General features: G+C 35.3%; 1 protein-coding gene and 1 long non-coding RNA gene across 2 annotated transcripts; one reads left to right on the forward strand and one right to left on the reverse strand.

Annotated features, from left to right (window-relative positions):
* The first annotated feature begins 2,153 nt into the window (after positions 1–2,153).
* On the forward strand, positions 2,154–5,566 carry LOC109237887. The gene is made up of 4 exons (XM_019404282.1): positions 2,154–2,716; positions 4,201–4,650; positions 4,761–5,064; positions 5,171–5,566. Exons 1-4 carry the CDS (start codon positions 2,300–2,302, stop codon positions 5,305–5,307), a joined length of 1,308 nt encoding a protein of 435 aa, XP_019259827.1. The 5' UTR covers positions 2,154–2,299; the 3' UTR covers positions 5,308–5,566.
* Positions 5,567–16,318: 10,752 nt separating this feature from the next.
* LOC109237881 lies at positions 16,319–18,601 on the reverse strand. Its single transcript, XR_002069673.1, has 2 exons — positions 18,170–18,601; positions 16,319–16,544 (listed from the first exon to the last, which is right to left on the reverse strand). It is a non-coding gene; the product is annotated as an uncharacterized LOC109237881 (long non-coding RNA).
* Between the last annotated feature and the right edge of the window lie 2,013 nt (positions 18,602–20,614).

Here is a 20,614-nt window from a genome sequence, read left to right on the forward strand (position 1 = left end):
TATTATTTTAAATAGTGACCGTTGCAGCTATTGACACAACAGTCGACCTCGGCCATGGTAAGCTCCTCGGTCACGAACCTCGATGCTTCCTAATTGACCTCGGCCAATCCCTTCCTCGACATCGCTTTATACTAATTTTCCTCATGGCAGATTTTGACCTATACAGTGCCACCTTACAACAAAAATCTTGGAGGTCGGTCAATGTAGCACATGAACACCCCTGACTCATAGCAAACACCAAAGAGGCCAACCACGCAATAACTTATACCCCTCCCATCACTTTCATAAAAAAAAGGGATAATTTCACTTAAGTACAACTCACACACCTGACTTGCAACGTAATAGCCTAGATATCACATTGCAAATCTATAGCCCAAAAATAATAGGCTAATTCCCGAAAAAACAGCTTATTTCACACAATCAACATATTATCTGAAGGTAAGAAATTCAAACACCTTTATGTGCAATTGCTGAAGCAATCCAACAGGATAAAAAAAAAATAAAAAAATTGATAAATGAATTGTAGAATTCCTCCAACGCATACAAATCTGTTTCATATAGCACATACACGAAAAATAAGAAGAGAAGGAAGTGTCAAACTTCTGTAGAGACCTCTTACACGCTAACAATGTATATACATCCTTATAAACTGAAAAAAATATATATTTATACAACATTATACACAAATATACACATTTATACACAATTATACAATACTGTATAACTTGTATAAACATGTATAATAGTGTATAAGAGGTGTCTGTATACCCATATGCACAATTATACACTATTATACAGTGTCGATACAACCTGCTACATAGTTGTGATTTTCCAGAACTTCAAACTTCAAACTTCAGAATCTTCCAAAATTACCAGAACTTCAAACTTCAAAATCCTCCAAAATTAGTGGTTGTTTGTTGGTGCAAATCAAGTTTGAGAGCTATTTATTTTCAGATCTGTGTGTATTTTCATGTTTTCTTTCAAAAATCTTCTTCGTTCTTCTGCTTGCCACCATGGACGACGGAGTCTTTCTTCGAGCCTTCTTCGAGCCATTAATGGCAGAATTGCGTAGGGGGTAAAGGAAGGGAATAACGGGGGCTAGGTTAAGAGAGGATGAGGGATCTATGTGGGTTAGAGAGAAAGGAGTGAGAGGCTGTGAGAGAGAGAGAAGGGAATGAAGAAAGAAGAAAATAATAAAAACCCTAAAAGTATGTCTTTAATAGTGGGCTAAAGGCTGAAAAATTTCTTTCAAGTTATGTACAACATGGGCTATATAGGGTAAGAGCTTTAAATGTGGGCCATTTTCGATTGGACTATTAGACCAAGTAACATGGGCTGTAATTCTTTCTAAAAAAAAAAAATGGTGGCCCTTCACTTTTCATATTCCAAAAAAGCTTCACGCGTTACTCAAATCTCACTTTTCACTTCACCAAGCAATCTGTGATTTCCCAACTTTTTTTCCTTCTTAATTTTTCCTCTGCCTTCCACTTGTCCCTTTTTACTTCTTCACAATCAGTGGCGGATACAGTGTTACGGTGACGAGTTCAATTGAAATCATAATTTTCGATGCGAAATATAATTTATAAATAAAGAAATTATTAAATTTGTAGAAAATAATAGATATGAATCAATAATTTTAAAAATATAACGAGTTTAATGTTAAAAAATTTAAATATTGTACACAGAGGTGGATTCAACATTTAAATTTAATGGGTTCAACTTTTAAGATTTTCATCATTAAACTCATTATATTATTAAAACTATGGGTTCAGATCTAATATATGTTGGGATTTTACTAAGTTTTACGTATATCTGTATACTCTGTGTCGAAAGTTATAGGTTCAGTTGAGCCCGTAACCATAAAACTACATCCATCCCTGATTGAACAGATAAAGTTTAGATACTGAATCTTCTGCTCACAATCTTGTATATCAACAGTGTCACAATAATAGATATCAACTTATCATAATCTAAAACATTACTAATTTTTGCTTTTTTCTTCTTTTCTTAAAAAAATTGATTTTTGTCAACATCAAACAGTATCAGATACCATTTTTATTTGCCATCTGTGTCAACTTTTTATTTATTTAATTATACATATATATATATATATATATATATATATATATATATATAGATTCTGGTTCAAGTCACATCTGGAAGGCTTGATCTTGATGCAAAATTCCCACTTGGGAAATTAAAACATATTAATCAAGTCAGCTTAATTGTCTCTACAAATTGAAATCTTGAAATTTTTGTATGTTCATTTGATTGGAATTTCGTAGCTCAAAAAGAGAAAATGGAAGAAAGTGAAACAGGATTATTACAAATTACTAATAGCAAAGAAGCACTTTCTTCAGGATATTCAATCCATGAAAATTCAGCAGAAATCAAGAAAATTAAATCAGCTCTTACTTGGGTTTTTCTTGATCAATCAAATATATGGAGAGCTGGTCTTTCTTGGTCATTATTTTTTATTTTAACAATTGGGGTTCCATTAGTTTCTCATTTTGTATTTGCTTGTGAAAGCTGTGATTCTATGCATCAAAGGCCATTTGATTCTGTTGTTCAAGTTTCTCTTTCACTTTTTGCAACTTTGTCTTTTGTTAGTCTCTCTTCTTTTTCTAGGAAATATGGGATTAGAAGATTTTTGTTTCTTGATAAATTGTATGAAGATAGTGAAAAGGTTCAACAAGAATATACTCAGCAGCTACATGTAAGTTACTTTCCCCCCTTTTCTTGTTACTCTTCTTTTTGCAGATTGTGTTATGCTTGTTAAGTTAGAATTAGAAAATAATTTGTGATACCTTAGGCGAATCCCACGTTGACAAAACACGGGATAGATGTTACGTATACAAGTAGACATGCCTTAAGACACTAGTGACAAGTTTTAAAGCCGTGTGGGGCTAGGCCTATAGCGAACAATATCACTAGTGGGTTGGGCTGTTACCTACGGTATCAGAGCTACTCTGCGTGCAACCTTGAATGGTGGTGGGGCAAATCTCAACGAGGATGCCGAGTCCCTAGGGAGAATATGTGACACCCTAGGCGAATCCCAAGGGAGATGTTGGGTACATAAGTTTGTTTGCCCCTTTTCTTGTTACTCTTCTTTTTGCAGATTGTGTTATGTTTGTTAAGTTGGATTTAGAAAATAATTGAACTTTACTGAATTTGGGATTGGTTCAAAATGTCTTTATTGTTCCTCTTTGCTGATGATTTCAAGTTTTCACAAGTAGATCAGTTGTATGCTCAGTCTTTTGGTGCTTGTTGAAAATATAAGAAGGGCAGCCTGGTGTACTAAGCTCCTGCTATGCGCGGGGTCCGAGGAAAGGCCGGACCATAAGGGTCTATTGTATGCCGTCTTACCCTGCATTTCTGCAAGAGGCTGTTTCCACAGCTCGAACCCGTGACCTACTGATCACATGACAACAAGTTTACTAGTTATGCCAAGGCTCCCCTTCTTCTTGTTGGAGATATAATTAAGTGAATAAACATGTGTCATCTCTAATAGCTTAAGCTTTTAAATGATGTGTTTATATAATTCAATGTGATATCAGGCAAATGTCTTGAGTTCAAATATCAGTCACGCTTAGTTAAAAACAACTTAAAGGTGCTTGGCCTTTGAAAGAATCATGACCGCACGAGGGGACGTGTTGAAAATATGATTTAGTAAATAAAAGTGTTTTCTTTCTAATAGCTTAAGCTTTTAGATGATATGATTTAAGCTAATATTTTCCTGTTTTGCATTTGTATTAAAAGTTTGAGCCTGTTTGATAGTCATTGGAGAATCATCAGTTTTAAGTGGATTAAGAAATGTCAGTATTTTTAGCGTTAGGCAAATACTGCTGATGCTACTAGCAATGGAAAACACTTCAAACGCGTATGTTGGCGTTTTCTGTTTCCAAAGAACCAAACATTTATTTAGACCCTTTTAACCCAAATCATGAGTTTCGCATGGGTACTAAGCTGGCCTCAATACACATCTGGTTCATTGTCCGAAGTGCTTGCCCTTGCTTTTACTGGGGAGAAGTAGTGATAATTTCTTTTATCGTTGTAGAATGGGTGTATTTGGTGGTTTCTCTGATTTTAGCTTGCACCTATGCAGAATAAGATCAAAGAGAGAGTTTGAGTAAACCCAGCTGCTTTCCCTAGCATTTACTTATACTCAGCTGCATAACAGTTTCTCCTTTTGTCGTGCAGAGGTCGATAAAGATCCTGTCAGCTTTTGTTCTCCCTTCTTTTATTGCTGAGAGTATATACAAAATCTGGTGGTTTTCTTCAGGGGGAACCCAAATTCCGTACCTGTACAATGCCGCTTTGAGCAATACCTTCGTATGCATATTGTTAATATGCTCCTGGCTCTACCGGATATCAATTTCCTTCCTTGTATGTGTCCTATTCCGTTTAATAAGCTGCCTTCAGATCTTTAGATTGGAAGACTTTGCTCAAGTTTTCGAGAAAGAATCTGATGTTGCAACGATCATGATAGAACATCTCCGAATCAGAAGAAATCTTCGTGTCATTAGCCATCGATTCAGAGTTTTCATTTTGTCAACTCTCATACTAGTCACCATAAGTCAGTTTCTTGCGTTGCTTCTTACAACTGAGCCTAGTTCCACTGTAAACATATTTACAGCTGGTGAGCTTGCGGTATGTATATAATCCTTCATTCACATGCACCGTCTTTTGTACTTTAGAATTTATATATTTTCTTGATTATGTAGCCGGATTGCTTTAACGTTGTATACTTGTGGTTGCAGTTGAGCTCAATTACTTTGGTAACTGGACTTTTCATGTGCTTGCGTAGTGCAGCAAAGATCACACACAAAGCACAAGCCGTGACATCACTTGCCGCCAAATGGCATGCTTGTGCGACAATCAGCTCGTTTGATGACATGGATAATGAGACTCCCAAGGCTCAGAGTGAGACGCCTCAGGTTGTATACTCTATCAATTCCAGTTGGGACACCGATGAGGAAGGAGACGGAGATGATGTTTTGGACAACACAAATATGGTGCCGGTTCATGCTCATACGATATCTTACCAGAAGAGACAAGCACTAGGTAACTCTAGCACTTCTTTTTAGGGTTTATTTTCTTGAGTTATTTTACATCTTTGGTAAATGAAGTGGCGCGTTATTGATCTCGGTTGCGACAAAATTTGTTGCAGTGTCATACTTTGAGCACAACAGAGCTGGAATCACAGTGTATGGATTTATGTTAGATAGGACATGGCTTCATACAATATTTGCAATTCAGCTGTCTCTTACACTCTGGATACTGAATAAGACAATTGGTATTTCGTAAAATCCCAGTCAATGACAAGGTCTGTGCCTTTGTGTTGTGGATATATAAATATCTGTTGAGTTTTGCACCTAGAGAAACTACTATATATATATTTATATAGATGCTCAAGTTTTGCAGAGTTTGTTCCGATTCACTGTCGACAGTGGTGTCATAACGATGCGTTTCCTGGTACTTTTTTTCATCCTTTCCTGGATTGTCAAGTGTACTATTTGTTCATATCAATTTCATAAATGAAGTGAAAGTTTCGTGCTCGGATTTCTCCGTTTTGGCATTTTAGTCAATTTGTCTACCATTGTGAGCTGCTGTGAATGCTTCAAGACATCGCATGCTGCTGCTGTGACTGCTTCGTTAAGCCAATGTTCTTCATGTTCTCCGTTTTCATGCATATACATGAAGTAACACACTTACTGAGCTCGTTCGCCCGTTGCAACTTCTCCTTTATGTTCAATTGCCATTCTCATAGTTGTTTTCTGCGCCATTTGACTCTGTTATTTATTCTCGCTAGTCATCGGAAACAACCTCTCTGCCTTTGTAGGGTAGGGGTAAGGCTGCGTATACACTACCCTCCCCAGACTCCACGTATGGGATTAAACTGGGTTTGTTGTTGTCGTTGTAGTTATTCTCGCTAGTCGCCAGACTATGCAATCTGTAGGCTTTCTGTTATGGTATTTCATCACTTAAACTTTCCAATTTTAAGATTATGAGACAGGTGATAAAAATTAATGGCCTTTAAAATCTGGAACTACTACTTTTAGGTTATGATATTTTTTCAGGAAAACCTATTCAGGATACTGGTTTGTCCGTCATATTATGGACCATAGGGTAAGACTGCGTACAATAGACCCTTGTGGTCCGGTTCTTCCCCGGACCCCCTGCATAGCTGAAGCTTAGTGCACCGAGCTGCCCTTTTTCTGTTAGCTAATTCCCTCTTTTATTTACTCTGGAAGAAACTTTGTCATGGAAATTTGAAATTAATATGTCAACAACACTGCAAAGTTTAATACTATTTGCATTTGAAATATAACAGAAATGTGGAAATGAGAATCTAATACCAGAGTGGAGAAGGTGTTTATTAACAAAAGTTTAATTTTTAATGTTGTTATATTAATAGTTTTGACCTTTTTTTTGCTTTCTCATCTGGTGTCCGATACACGTTTTAGAGTCCGACTAAATCCGGATTTGCGCCGGGAAATCCCAAATTGGGGTAAAGCACTCCCTAACAAAGGCCAGGGCTCGAACTCGAGACCTCTGGTTTTCGCCATTGATTTGTAAAAGAACATAGACAAAGGTCTGCAGTTTCAACTCTGATTTAATCAAGATTTCAAAGCACAGGGCCGGGTCTAATGTAAGAACTTATGGATTCATCGAAACTCAATAGCTTTGGTTCGGACCTTATATTTATGTGTGTTTAAATATCCACTAAATTACTACAAATAATAAATTTCGAACCCAATAAATCAAATGGGTTGTGATGGAATTCCAAACTCGAACGCATAATCTTCAAATACCAAATCCGTCTATGTCGCACTTTTAGCTCGCGATAGAAACTATTTACATCCGATAGTCGTAAAAGTTTATAAAATTTGTATAATATATAATTTTTCGGTTATTATTTTGAGAGCAGCTATACAATGTCATTTTTCCTGATGCAAAATATTACCGGACTTACTATTCCTTTGCTACAGTGAGTGCGAATTTAGATTTATATACTTAAAAATTTTCAATTATGTATATTGATGTTTGCTCTTTGTTTTTATTTGGTTAACGTAAGGTCGAAGAATATAAACATTATAAAAGTAAAACTTTAAAAAATTAAGTAGTGTACGAAAAAAATAAAAAATTCAAAGCTTATCTTAGTCTGAGGAAGCATAAATCCACTTGCATTTCCTTTTATTGGCATCTACTACCTGACTTAGTGAATGGATCTTCTAAAATTACATTATATTGATGGCAGAGGTGTTGCAAATGAAAAAGGCATAATGGATGGAGTCATAAATAAGAATTAAAGCCATCCTGGGTATGGAAAAATTCTTGATAGGGAACCCTTTACACCGAATAGGACTCTACGCGACGCGAATCCGGATTAGTCGGGCTCCAATGCGGGTACCGAACACCATATTGGAAACCAAAAAAAAGAGAATTAAAGTAATATACCAATAAAAGTATGAGCCCGTTTGGATGGGCTTATTTTAAGTGACTTTTAAGCCAAAAGCCATAAGTTAAAAAATGCAGTTTTTGGTTTTTGGCTAATTTTTGTCATTTTAGCTTAAAAACAAGTGCTTAAAAGTACTTTTTGTATTCCAACACTACAAAATGACTTAAAAGCGATTTTGACTTAAAAGCACTTAAAATAAGCCAATCTAAACCGGCTCTTGTGATCCATATATAGGAGAAAGCCATCTGAATTCCCCCTTAACTCTTGCGAACACAGACTACGCAGTCCTTGGCAGGTCAAATTTTTCACGTGGTATCAGAGTGGACAAAGATCTGAGGTTTGAATTGTTGCATTTTTATTAAGGGGTGTGAATGGGAAATGGAAGAGGTACCTTTTAGATTGCACCTCTCCATATCACCCTTCCTTTGTCTATAAATTTAGAGGCTTGGCTTCATTTTTTAGACATGAAATCAGACATGGAAAATCTGAAATCTTCTCCCCTCTTTTCTACATTGTTGCATTATTTTCTAAATAAACATAAGTGTCAAGTGTGATTTGCTCCGTTTGTTGAGTTCGCTGAAGTTCTGTGATTTGAAGTGCCGCTATCACAGAATAATTATTCCGTTCTATCCTGGGAGGAATTAATCCGTATACCTTGGGCAACAGTGAGGGGATTAAATTCCTTAAGGACACATTGTGCATTCAGTGGGCTCGAAATTATTTTACGTTTTGTTTATTGAACTAACGTTTGTTTACTTCTCTAATTTTCTGATTTTGAACACAGTATAATACCAACAATCTTAAGGAATTTAATTTTTGAGATGGTTGATCATAGAAAGAAAAAGAAAAAGATTGGAAATCATTTTCTGCTATGGAAAAGATTATGATGAATCAATTCATCCAATATGGTCCTCGGCAGAATCATTTTTCTTGATACGTTTGCATCATGGAAATAATTTTGAATTGAGCAAGTTTTAGATAAAGGATGCAGATTCCTTGGATCAGTAATCTAAGGTGTGGCATATCTCATATTACACTTTAATGAAGATTACAATTTGTCTCTGATTAAAGTGTATCGTGGCTGACTCCAAAGTGGTTCAAATATGTATATCTGTCCCAAAGATATGGAAGAATTTAGATGCATGAAGAGTTTACTTGTAATACATGAAATGCAACTCAAATTTTTAGAGGAGTATACAGTGTTCAAATCTCTCGAACAAATAATCTACTGGGTATAACCGGTTGTCTTGGTTGGTTGCTTTTGTGAAGTTGTTACAATGCAATATTACTCTCGGTGCCGTCACTGAAGACAAAGTGGCATAGAAAAGAAAGGAAAAAAAAAAGTTGTATACGAAGTGGATTTCGTGTCAACAATTAATGTATGAAAACACAGTCGCACTGCGTTCGAAACTCATTCACGTGAGTCCCTTGGTCGTTAGGAAGATACGACAAATAAATAATATGGCTGGTCATCATAATTTTCTCAAGGTTTATTTTGGTGATTATAATAGAGGAGATTATAAACATGACAGTTTGTGTCAACATGGCAAAGATTGCAGAGTGCAACAACACTTTAAGTTGGCAACAAAATTCCGGTTCCACTTTCTTGGCTCTATTTTATTATTACTATTATTATTAAATTATTTGCTCTATATGATTTATGAAATCGGCTTCCATGTCACGACCCCAACCCCGGTCGTGATGGCGCCCAACACACTGCTAGGCAAGCCCGACCAATTCAACAACCTTAACCCTTTTTATACAGTTCATGATTCAATTAACACAAATAATTACTAAGTCATAATACTGAAACTCTGAAATATAATTAAAACATGCGGAAAACCCAAGTAGAAATACTACTACACAGCCCGAAGAATCCGGTGTCACAAGTCTGAGCCTCTAATACACGGGTGTCAACCTACTACATATTGCTCTAAAGAAATGCGGAAATAAAGCAAATAGGTTGATGGGAAGATCAGGACTGCGGACGTCATGCAGCTACCTTGATGCTCCCAGATATGATGCTCGGCAGAGAAATCCTCACTCAGCCTCAGTGGGTGCACATAGATCTGCACACAAGGTGCAGGGAGTAATGTGAGTACTCCGACCCAGTGAGTAATAAACATAAATAAAGGCTGAGAATAAGAAATCCTAAATAGGCACAAAGTAATTCTATAAATACAGCAACTTGAACCCAGTAGCATAAAATCAGTAAATTAGTGAAAACAATTATGAAAAATACCACAACAGATAAATAATTAAATGACAATCAAATATGCAATGCAACACATACTGCGGCGTGCAGCCCGCTCCATTTATTTATCGTCGACGGCGCTCACTGGGGGTGTGTAGACTCCGGGAGGGGCCCCTTACGGCCCAAGCGCAATAATAAGCCATATCGTGGCATCAACTAGGCCCTCAGTCTCATATCAATATCAATATCATACCGCTGCGGCGCGCAGCCCGATCCCATACTCAGTCCAAAATCACATAAGCCTCTCGGGAACATTAATATAGAAATATTTAGCCCAAACTTCATTTAAAAATATTAATTAAGTTTCTAGTTTGAGAAAAGTGGCTGAGTTTGCAAAACAGTATTGAACACTACGACTGAGTTCAATGATATGTAAAAATGGTAAGAAACCGGTGATAATAATCCCTGAAGGATTCAATCAAATGGCACGAAGCCCAAACATAGCAATTAGCTCAATTAACATGATAATAAGTGAATTTCAGACAAATACGCAGTATATTCATCTACCGGGACGGACCAAGTCACAATCCCCAACGGTGCTCTACCCCACGCTCGCTACCCGGCGTGCAAGTCACCTCAATATAGCACTACGATGTGCAAACACGGGGTTTCAAACCCTCAGAACAACATTTACATCTATTACTCACCTCAAGCCGGTCAAAATCCTAGCTCGCTATGCCCTTACCTCTCAAATCGACCTCCTCGCGCGTCGAATCTGACCAAAACCACAACGAATACGTCACATTATGTTATAGGATCAATACCCAATCGAAAATAATCGAAAAACATCAATAGTCCCGAAATTGACAAAACCCGAGCCCCGGTCCCACTTCTCGAAACTCAGAAATTTTTACAGAAAACTGTTCTTCATCTTCTCCCGATTCTGTACATATAAAGAACACCAAAATCGGAGTCCGTTTGCCCCCTCAAATCGACCCCTAAAAGTCTCATAATCTCAGGCCCCAAAATCCTATTTTTCTACTGTTTTTCATGAATTAAAGGCTGGGATTACGGTCTATAATCACCCATAAATGAGTTTTAATAATCAAATCACTTACCTCTGTGATACACACTGATTTTCTCTCTTAAAAATCGCCTCAGAAGCTTCTTCCCGTTCAAAAATTGGAAGAAAACTCGACCTGCTCATTATAGGTATACTAATCACGCGTTTTACTGCTCCCAATGGATTCCTTGTGAAATTCTAATGAATTTAGGCTTTTGAATCACTCGATTTGACCTTATAATGAAGGAGATATGTAGGTTTTAAGATTTGCAAATAGTGCAGGTTTTTAATACGCCGTCAGGAGCAATTTCGTCATTAACCTGAAAATCTGGGCAACCTTGGTAAATTTGCCATAAAATTCTCATACGATGTCCAAATTCGACGATTCTTTTTGCTACGGGTCCGTAATTACGATACGGATCTAATGCTTCATTCAAAACAATAATCGGAGCTTATTTGTTCAATATGATATCATTTATGCTTGGAGAAACAACGTCGAAGCATAAGAAAAACGAGCACAACGCAGCCCAAACCTATCCGAAACTCACCCGAGCTCCTCGGGACCGCATACAAACATACTAACACGTCACATATGATCATTCAAACTTAGTTGCACTCTCAAAACACCAAAACTAACATCAAAACACCAAATTTACATCGGATTCAAGCCTAAGTTCTTCTAAAACTTTCGAAACACGCATTTGATCAAAAACCTAACCAAATCACCTCCGAATAACCTGAAATTTTGCACACACATCCCAAATCACCTAACGAAGCTACAACAACTCTCGGAATTCCATTCCGACTCTCGGATCAAAATCTCACATATCAACCGGAATTCGCCAAAATACTAACTTCGCCAATTCAAGCCTAATTCTACATCGGACCTCCAAAATCACTTCCGATCACACTCCTAAGTCACAAATCATCCTTCGAAGCTAACCGAATCGTCGAAATCCACATCCGAGCCCTCTAACTCATAGGTCAAACATCCAGTTGACTTTTCCAAAACAAGCCTTCCTTAAAGAGACTAAGTGTCTCATTTCCTTCCAAAAATCAACCCAATTCAACTCGTTCACACAAGACACTGATAATGAAGCATAACGAAGCAGGAAATGGGGGAAACGGAGCGGTTCTCATGAGACGACGGGTCGGGTCGTCACATTCCATAAATGTTACGGCAAGTAATTTTATATGATTTTTGCATGTTATGATGATTAGAAATAACATATGATTAAAGGTTAATTTTGTTATTTCTCAACCAAATGAAATATATGTACTTTGGTGACATGTATGAACATATATGGGTATTATTTTTAAAGTTGTAAGACATGAATGAGGCTTACACTAATTTTTTTTAAAATATTCTTGAGATCATGAAAGTAATATGTAAAGATGTACATATATTTATTTGATTAGAGCAAAAGATGAAATTGTTGAAATATTTAAGGTGTTATAATGGTTAAGTTGAAAAATCATTTGGAAAGGGAATTAAAATTCTCGTGATTTTCTACACCCGTTATGGAGAATAAAATCTTCATGATTTTCTACTCCTGCTTCGAGATCAAAATCTGCGTGATTTTGTACTCATTCGTTGAGATTAAAGTCTTCATGACTTTCTACTTATTTGTCGGAGATTAAAGTCTAAGTGACTTTATACTCGTTTTGGAGATTAAAATCTTAGTGATTTTCTACTCCAAGTTATTATTCGTTTTGAAGATTTAAAACTTCACCATTTATTAAATTTGATTGTGTCACATATTATTCTGTTTGAAGATTAAAAACTTCACCGTTTATTAGATCTAGTTGTATCAGATGTTACTCGGATTGAAGATTAAAAACTTCACCGTTTATTAATGTGTCAGATTGGTTTGAAGATTAAAAACTTCACCATTTATATATTCTGGCTCTGTCGTGACACAAACAACAGTTCTTGTGGTTGGCTCAACAATGTAATAGGGGCATCGAATATGAATCTCCTTTTGAAGAAATATATTTGGAATATGAAATTATTTACCAAACGATCGCCCCTTAGCTACCGCAATCTAATAGAATTGCGGAAAGAAAGAATAGAACGTCAAAAGGAGACGATGAATCCTAGTTGATAAGTTCTGGTTTACCCAAAACTTGTAGGGGGGGGGGGGGAAGCTATGCTTACAGCTTACCGAATACTCGTTCACGTTCTCCATAGCAAGACACATTCCATTCTATATAAAAAAATGGAAAAAAAGAAAACTCCACTTGAAATATTTTCAAGTATGGGGGTATTTGGGTAAAGTGTAAATTCTTAAACCCAAAAGGATAAAAATCGGATCGAACACCGTTGCTTCCGTTTGATAAGATATGCAACAAATAATAAGGCATATTGTTTTCCGATTCATAAATCGTAAAATTTCGACATTCATATTAATACGGTTATCGAATCAGATAATGCTGAATTCTTTGAGAATATTTATCCGTATAAAAAGGAATGTGAGTCGTCTAGTGAAATATCTAAGCGAAATCGGGAAGAAGCAAAGGAAAGTACGTTGAATTAGAAAATTCCAAGATGTAGTAAACGTCAAAGGATAATTACTTTCTTTGGACCGGATTTTCTGACATTCTTGTTGGAAAATGAGCCTCAAACGTTTAAAGAAATATTGTCTTCCTCGGAAGCACAATATTGGAAGAGGTAGTCAATAATGAGATAGAATCCATATTAAGTAATCATACTTGGGAATTGGTTGATCTTCCTCCAGGAAATAAACCTTTGCATTCTACGTGGATTTTCATAAAGGAAATAAAATTTGATGGTACTATTGACAAATATAAAGTAAGATTAATTGTCAAATAATTTAGACAACGAGAAGGTCTTGATTATTTTGATACACACTCGCCGGTAACGAGGATTACATCTACTCGAGTGTTAATAGCGTTAGCCGCCGTGTATGGCCTTGAAATCCATCAGATGAACTTAAAGAAAATCTTCTTAAATGGAGATTTGGAGGAAGAAATTTACATGGAACTACCTGAAGGGTTTGTGGTTCCTGGAAAAGAAAAGAAGGTGTGTCGACTTGTTAAGTCACTTTACAGACTAAGACAAGCATCCAAACAATGACATGCGAGATTTGACCAAATAATATTGTCAAATGATTTCAAAAATTAATAAGTGTAAGCACATGTGTTTACGTTAAGAATACTTCAAATCATATAATCATTATTTGATTATATGTAGATGATATGTTGATGAAATATTTAAAATGTGGGGGCTTTTAGCTTATGCATGACAAAAGCCAATGTTAGACGTAATGTTTAAGTGATATAATTTTTGAACCCCATTGATATGGTAGTTGGTAAATTCATCAACTGTTTAGTCTTAATGAAGACTAGTTGATGAAACTACTAATTCGGAAGTTGGTCACGTGCCTTTCTCGAAAGATCATTTTCTTTATTGAAAATTTATATTGTTTAGTTCTTTTATGAAATGATGTCGCTTTGAAAGTTGTGACTTTTCATAGAAAGATACGTTTGTACGTTTTTGTATGGACATGATCGTTCATGATCGAATGTATTAATACGTTGATCTATAATGAGATGAACCAACCGATGAACATGATCAAAATCTATTGCAAATTGGATTTGTTTCATGAATGAAGGTGCTATAATTTGTATATCATATAGACGTATGAATAAATAACATACAAATGCTTGAAAATGGCGGAGTGATTGCGAAATGTGTTTTATATTAAAAGGTTGCGGTCACAACTGATGCCAATCATTCCAGCTATTTTTATAATATACGATTGATATATTAAGTGTAGTCAATAATCTGATATGCAATCGAAAGTCGATACGTATTAGTCTGCGACATAAGAAAGTTTGCATTGAACTTTCATGACAATGAAACGAGTTTTGAAGTATTTGAAATATACTCCAAATTATGCTTTGCACTACAATAAGTATCCCGCGATAATAGAGGGGTGTAGTGATGCAAATTAGATCACCGGTTCAACCGATTCTAAACAGTCGGTGGAGGAGCGATGTCTTGGAAATCGTCCAAACAATTGTGTATTGAACACTCTACAGTGGAGACTAAGTTTATAGCCTTAGACAAGGCCGGTGAAGAAGTTGAATGGCTCCAGAATTTCTTGAAAGATATTTTATTTTGGCCAAACCTTTGGCACCTATGTGTATACATTGTGATAGTCAAGCGGTAATAGGCAGGGCAACGAGCGTTATGTATAACGGAAAATCTCGTCACATTCGACGGAGATACAATACCGTTAGACAACTACTTTCTAGTGGTGTTATCACGATTGACTGCGTAAAGTCAAGAGATAACGTAGCGGATCCACTTACAAAAGGCCTATCTAGAGAGGCCGTTGAAATATCATTGAAGGGAATGGGGCTAAGGCCTAGGACAAATCATCATGGCGGTAACTCTACCTAGCAGACTGGAGATCCCAAGAGCTAAGTTCAAAGAGATCAAACAAAGTTATGAATGACGGTTCAACATTGTCAAATAACTCAACCCATTCTCGTGATGAAGACAATGTTCAGAAATCAAGGTAAAGCATTAAGGCTTTTTGATGAGTCAATAAAGCTTAAAGCTTTTTAATGATTTTCTAAGTCTGGCAGGATATGACCAGATAGTGTGTCTATAGGATTACACGTTTAGAAATCACCTATGTGAGTGTTAAGTGTAAGCCGCTTTAAGGGGAATGAAAGTAAATGCCCATTCTCTAAGCACTCATGAAACCAGGCGGTGTTCATGGATGAAACGAACACAACCGTGAGAACCAAAGACGGTTAAGGGTAAATTGGGTGACTTATGGTTGTCTAGGTATACACCAAAGTTCGACGATTCAAAGATATCAAATCTACCGATTGACCGAGTATATCCGACATAAGTTCACTACGGAAAGTTCAAAGGGAAACCTACTTATCCAGATGCGATTAATCCTTATTTGTGAATCACACAGTATTTTCATACATGTTTCATATGACCATTCCCCATTCATGTGGGGAATTGTTGCGTTTTTATTAAGGGGTGTGAATGAGAAATGGAAGAGGCACCTTTTAGATTGCACCTCTCCATATCACCCTTCCTTTATCTATAAATTTAGAGGCTTGGCTTCATTTTTTAGACATGGAAAATCTGAAATCTTCTCCCCTCTTTTCTACATTGTTGCATTATTTTCTAAATAAACATAAGTGTCAAGTGTGATTTGCCCCGTTTGTTGAGTTCGCTGAAGTTCTGTGATTTGAAGTGCCGCTATCACAGAATAGTTATTCCGTTCTATCCTTGGAGGAATTAATCCGTATACCTTGGGCAACAGTGAGGGGATTAAATTCCTTAAGGACACATTGTGCATTCAGTAGGCTCGGAATTATTTTACGTTTTGTTTATTGAACTAACGTTTGTTTACTTCTCTAATTTTCTGATTTTGAACACAGTATAATACCAACATGAATCTCACAAGCACTTAATCAAATATTTCATCCAAAAAAGAATCAAGCTCGCAAGTGAAAGCGCGTGCTTTACAACTTTTTAGACGACTTAGGTCCGTATGTGAAAGGACGTATTATCAACCTAAAATAAATAATAATGATCAATATATGGAAAGGAAATTTAAGACATACTAATAATATTTATTTCATTTTATAGCACTGATAACAAGAGTCTTCTTGACCAAACTTAAGTCAATTGAGATACCAGTACACTTAAGTAGGAATTAAATTGAAATACATTTCAATAAGTAATAGTATTAATTTCTTAGCTTGGCTGACTTTCTTCTCAAATTTCAATCTGTGAAAGCTTCTTTGCCAGTCCATATTGTCAAATACTGCATACCCAACAGAATTACAAGAAGCTAATTAGGGGTGAAATTAAAAAATAGCCAGTTTACAAGTGGTAATTGTAAAATAGCCACAAATTTAAAAGTAATTGAAATTCAGTCACTTTTTATGTAAAGATAAATCTGAACGAACACTGTTCAAAATTCGAAAAATATTCTAGCATAATATACTAGAGTTCCAGCATAATATACTAGAGTTCTAGGATAATATACAGGAGTTCCAGCATATTATACTAGACTTCAAGCATAATATACTTGGACTTCCAGCATAATATACTAGACTTCCACCATAATATACTGGACTTCCAGCATAATATACTGGAGTTCCAACATAATATAGTGGACTTCCAGCATAATATACTGGACTTCCACCATAATATACTGCACTTCCAGCATAATATGCTGGAAGTCCATACACAGGTGCTCCAATCTCCAATATATTATGCTGGAACTTTCCGTGTGTTGGAGTTCCAGCATAATATGCTGGAAGTTCATACACATGTGCATCAAATCTCCGGTATATTATGCTGGAACTTTCCGTGTTGCAGCAAAATAATGGCTATTTTTTAATAACTTTACAAACGTTGACTATTTTTCAATTAGCAGTGCGAAAACAGGCTAGCCCGTAATAGTTTCAGGCTATAATTAGAGACTTAACCCGGAGGCTAAATTGCAATTGAGTTGAAAAAACTCTTAGTTGGAACAGAGGAAAGTAGAGAAACCTCTTGGCTTTCAATTATAATTGCTAATCATAAAACATGATAATTAAATCGCATAGAAGAAAATTGTGTCATAATACCAGCAATTTCCTTAGAATGGATGCAAACTTAGCTAAAAGAAAACAATGAATCCATATATGTGATAGTATCGTTTAATTAGTTAGGCTTAGTGGCTTACCGTTTTGTTATTGTTATTGTTGTTGTTATTCTTATTCATCAGAAAGACAACTTCTGCAATTATTTTAGTATCGAATTAATGAACTGAACCTTGATAATTATATACGGATACTTGAAAAGTAAATATGGATAGAAAACTTGATAATTAACATGAATTTTCTTGATTCTTTAGCTAGTTGATTGGTTATATATGTGACGACTCAAGTCTACTACCAAGACTTATAGTGAGATGAATATAATCCCTCCGTCCTTAAACAAAAGTTTCAGGTTTGCGCTTTAGAAATGAATTTTTTTTTGGTGGAGGAGCGTTTTCCCCGGCCTGTTACTGGGGTATTATCATTTTTAGCCCACGCCAGAAACTATTTACATTCAGTAGCCGAAAAGTGCATAAAATTTGTATAATTTTTGTATATAACATACAAAATATATTTAAAAAAATTATATATTTTTATGGCGATTATTTTGAGAGTGGCTATACAGTGTATTTCCCCGTTGATGGGTCTTATGTATCATAAATTCAAATTACTCGGATCAGTAGGTTCTAGATACCAAATGGTTATAAAAAAAAAATAATAGACTCAAGTGACCCTAATAATTAACATTAAAACTTAATTCTTTTTGTTTTCATCGTTGAAACCAAAACGTTACTCAACTAAATTAATGAAAAAATGAAGAGGATCAGCATAAAATAGAAAATAATGGAAAATAAAAATTTACCTGTCACAATCCACTTGTGGACCAATAGGAACTCTCTTGATCTTACAAACCTTGAAAAGTTTTCTTCCCTTTTTAACATCAATAATAGAAGAATTCCCAGTTTTTTGAAGACACTTACATAAATCTTTAATATCATCAATTGTACTATTTTTTACAAGACTAGCCAAAGTTTGAGAACCTTGACAACATTCTTCTGTAATATTTTTTCTACAACCCAATAAAAATGGTTGACATGGTGATAATAAATCTTGGGCTTGATAACAAATCAATGATTTCATAGGAATATTAGTATTTTGCATAGTCACAAATCCTAATATTCCTAGAACCATTAGTGACCATATCATTGCTTCTTTCATCCCCATATGTTGATAATATTCTAAGTAATGGATTTTTTTTTTTTTGGTTTGTTGGTTTTGGATTGATGGTGTTCAAGTGAATTATTTTTTTGGGCTAATTATATAAATGTATGGACTCTACTGTTAATATTGGAGTGTTGTTCAATATTTCTACAGATCATGATTACCCTTTTCTTTGGGTTGGTGGAGCATGGGGGACATGGAGATGGATTCAGGAGTGTCAAATGGGCGGGTTGGACTGATTTTGGGCGAGTCAATATAGGCTGAGTCAATAGATGAGCGGGTTAATTGGGCTGATTTTGTGCGGGTCAAAATGGGCCGAATCAATAAATAGGCGGGTCAATAACTCGCCCAATGTTACTTTGGCTGAGATAGGTTGGGTCAAGATGGCTAAAAATTTGGGTTGTAGCACAATACGTCCAACTCTTATCAAGCTTTAATTAATGTGTGTCATTTTTTTGTGAGTTGTTTAATTATCAAATAAGAGTTTTTTCTTTGTTATGGTCATATATAATATGTCAAACAAAAAAAGAATTATTTTAAAGATATTTTAGCAAAGTTACTTATGGATCAATTTAAGCTAAAATTAGTCCAACTTTAGATGAGTTAAGATGTGCTAGATCAAGATGTGCTGAGTTAAACAAATGGGCAGACAATGACCAGCCCAACCTTGGGCGGATTGTGAGGGTCAAATGGGATTGAGCTCAAATTACCACTCTTAGGTGGATCTAAGGTGAATTCTCAAGAAGAATCAACCCAAATAGCCGTTCACCTAATTTCTTAAACTAAAATAGCCGTCAGATATATAATATATGCAATTCATGTACAATATGTATATAATTTATATAATCAATGTATAATCTATATATACCGGCTAAAAAAAATAGTAAATCTGATTGGATATTTATGTAACAATCCCAATTCTCTAATTCAATTTTGTTCGATTATGTGTGTGTGTGTGTGTGGAAAAAGATTAATGCACACACATATTATATAATGTGAATAATTATTTCTTTGTTTCAGTAATAGATTGTATAATGTAGTCTTGTTTCCTTTTCAGACTTGTTTTTACAACTTGGCAATTCTTCAATCTCAACTTGCTATTTTTGTTTATTAAAAACACTAAAGATTGTGGAATACTGCAAGTAGTGGATTATTGGAAGACATATAATAAAGGGATTTGGCAATGGGATATTAATATAATTATCATTTTGTTGAATTTTCATAACAAATCATTAGCTATAGAATTGGACTTGACATCCATTAACTTGCCGTCCATCGAAATTGAAGTCTTTAATTGGTTCTAAGCACCAAGAGCCCGTTTGGACATAAGTATTTTTTCACTATTTTTTCGAAATTTTTTCATTTTTTCGAAATTAGTGTTTGGCCATAAATCACTTGAAGATAAATTTTGGAATTTTTCGAAAATTTGAAAAACTTCAAAAAATTATTTTTCAAAATTTTCACTCAGATCATTCACAAAAATTCAAAAACAATCCAAAATTATATTCATGTCCAAACATAACTCTAATTTCCAAATACTATTTTCACTTAATTTTTTTTTTTTGGAATTTTACAATTCTTATGTCCAAACGCCCACTAAATTATCTTCATATCATCAAAGTGTTGGTTCCAATAGAGAATGAAATATATTTTATTTGAGTTATCATTCCAGAGCTCGAACCCGAGATATCTGGTTTAAGGATGAGAAGATTGTATCTATTCCGCACTCGTTGGTGGTAAGACATATTTATGTTGCTTTGATTGCGTTGTAGACTTGGAGTTATATAAAGATAAGATGATTATTATATATAAATCATTTGATCATAACATACACATTGAACCACAATACAAGCTTTATGTGTGCTAAAGAAATGCCCACATGCTTCTTACTTCTTAGTGCATTCCACTTGATGAAGATCTAAGACTGCATTTTCCAAAACAAACCGATAAGTATATTAATAAAAAGTACTATTGAACTGGAAAATAATTTACATAAAGTCCAAATTAGAAGAATAATGAGAATTAATCTAAATAGTCACCCACTCAACTGCTTAAAATAAAACTAGCCGACAAATAACGCCAATAT

Source organism: Nicotiana attenuata, unplaced genomic scaffold, assembly GCF_001879085.1.
Source record: "Nicotiana attenuata strain UT unplaced genomic scaffold, NIATTr2, whole genome shotgun sequence".
NCBI lineage: Eukaryota > Viridiplantae > Streptophyta > Magnoliopsida > Solanales > Solanaceae > Nicotiana > Nicotiana attenuata.

Excerpts from the sequence above, each read along its gene's own strand:
- LOC109237887 (XM_019404282.1), top strand. The coding sequence starts at position 2,300 with ATGGAAGAAAGTGAAACAGGATTATTACAAATTACTAATAGCAAAGAA. Across the intron at positions 2,717-4,200 it reads AATATACTCAGCAGCTACAT|AGGTCGATAAAGATCCTGTC; the intron begins GTAAGTTACTTT and ends TTTGTCGTGCAG. Across the intron at positions 4,651-4,760 it reads TTACAGCTGGTGAGCTTGCG|TTGAGCTCAATTACTTTGGT; the intron begins GTATGTATATAA and ends TTGTGGTTGCAG.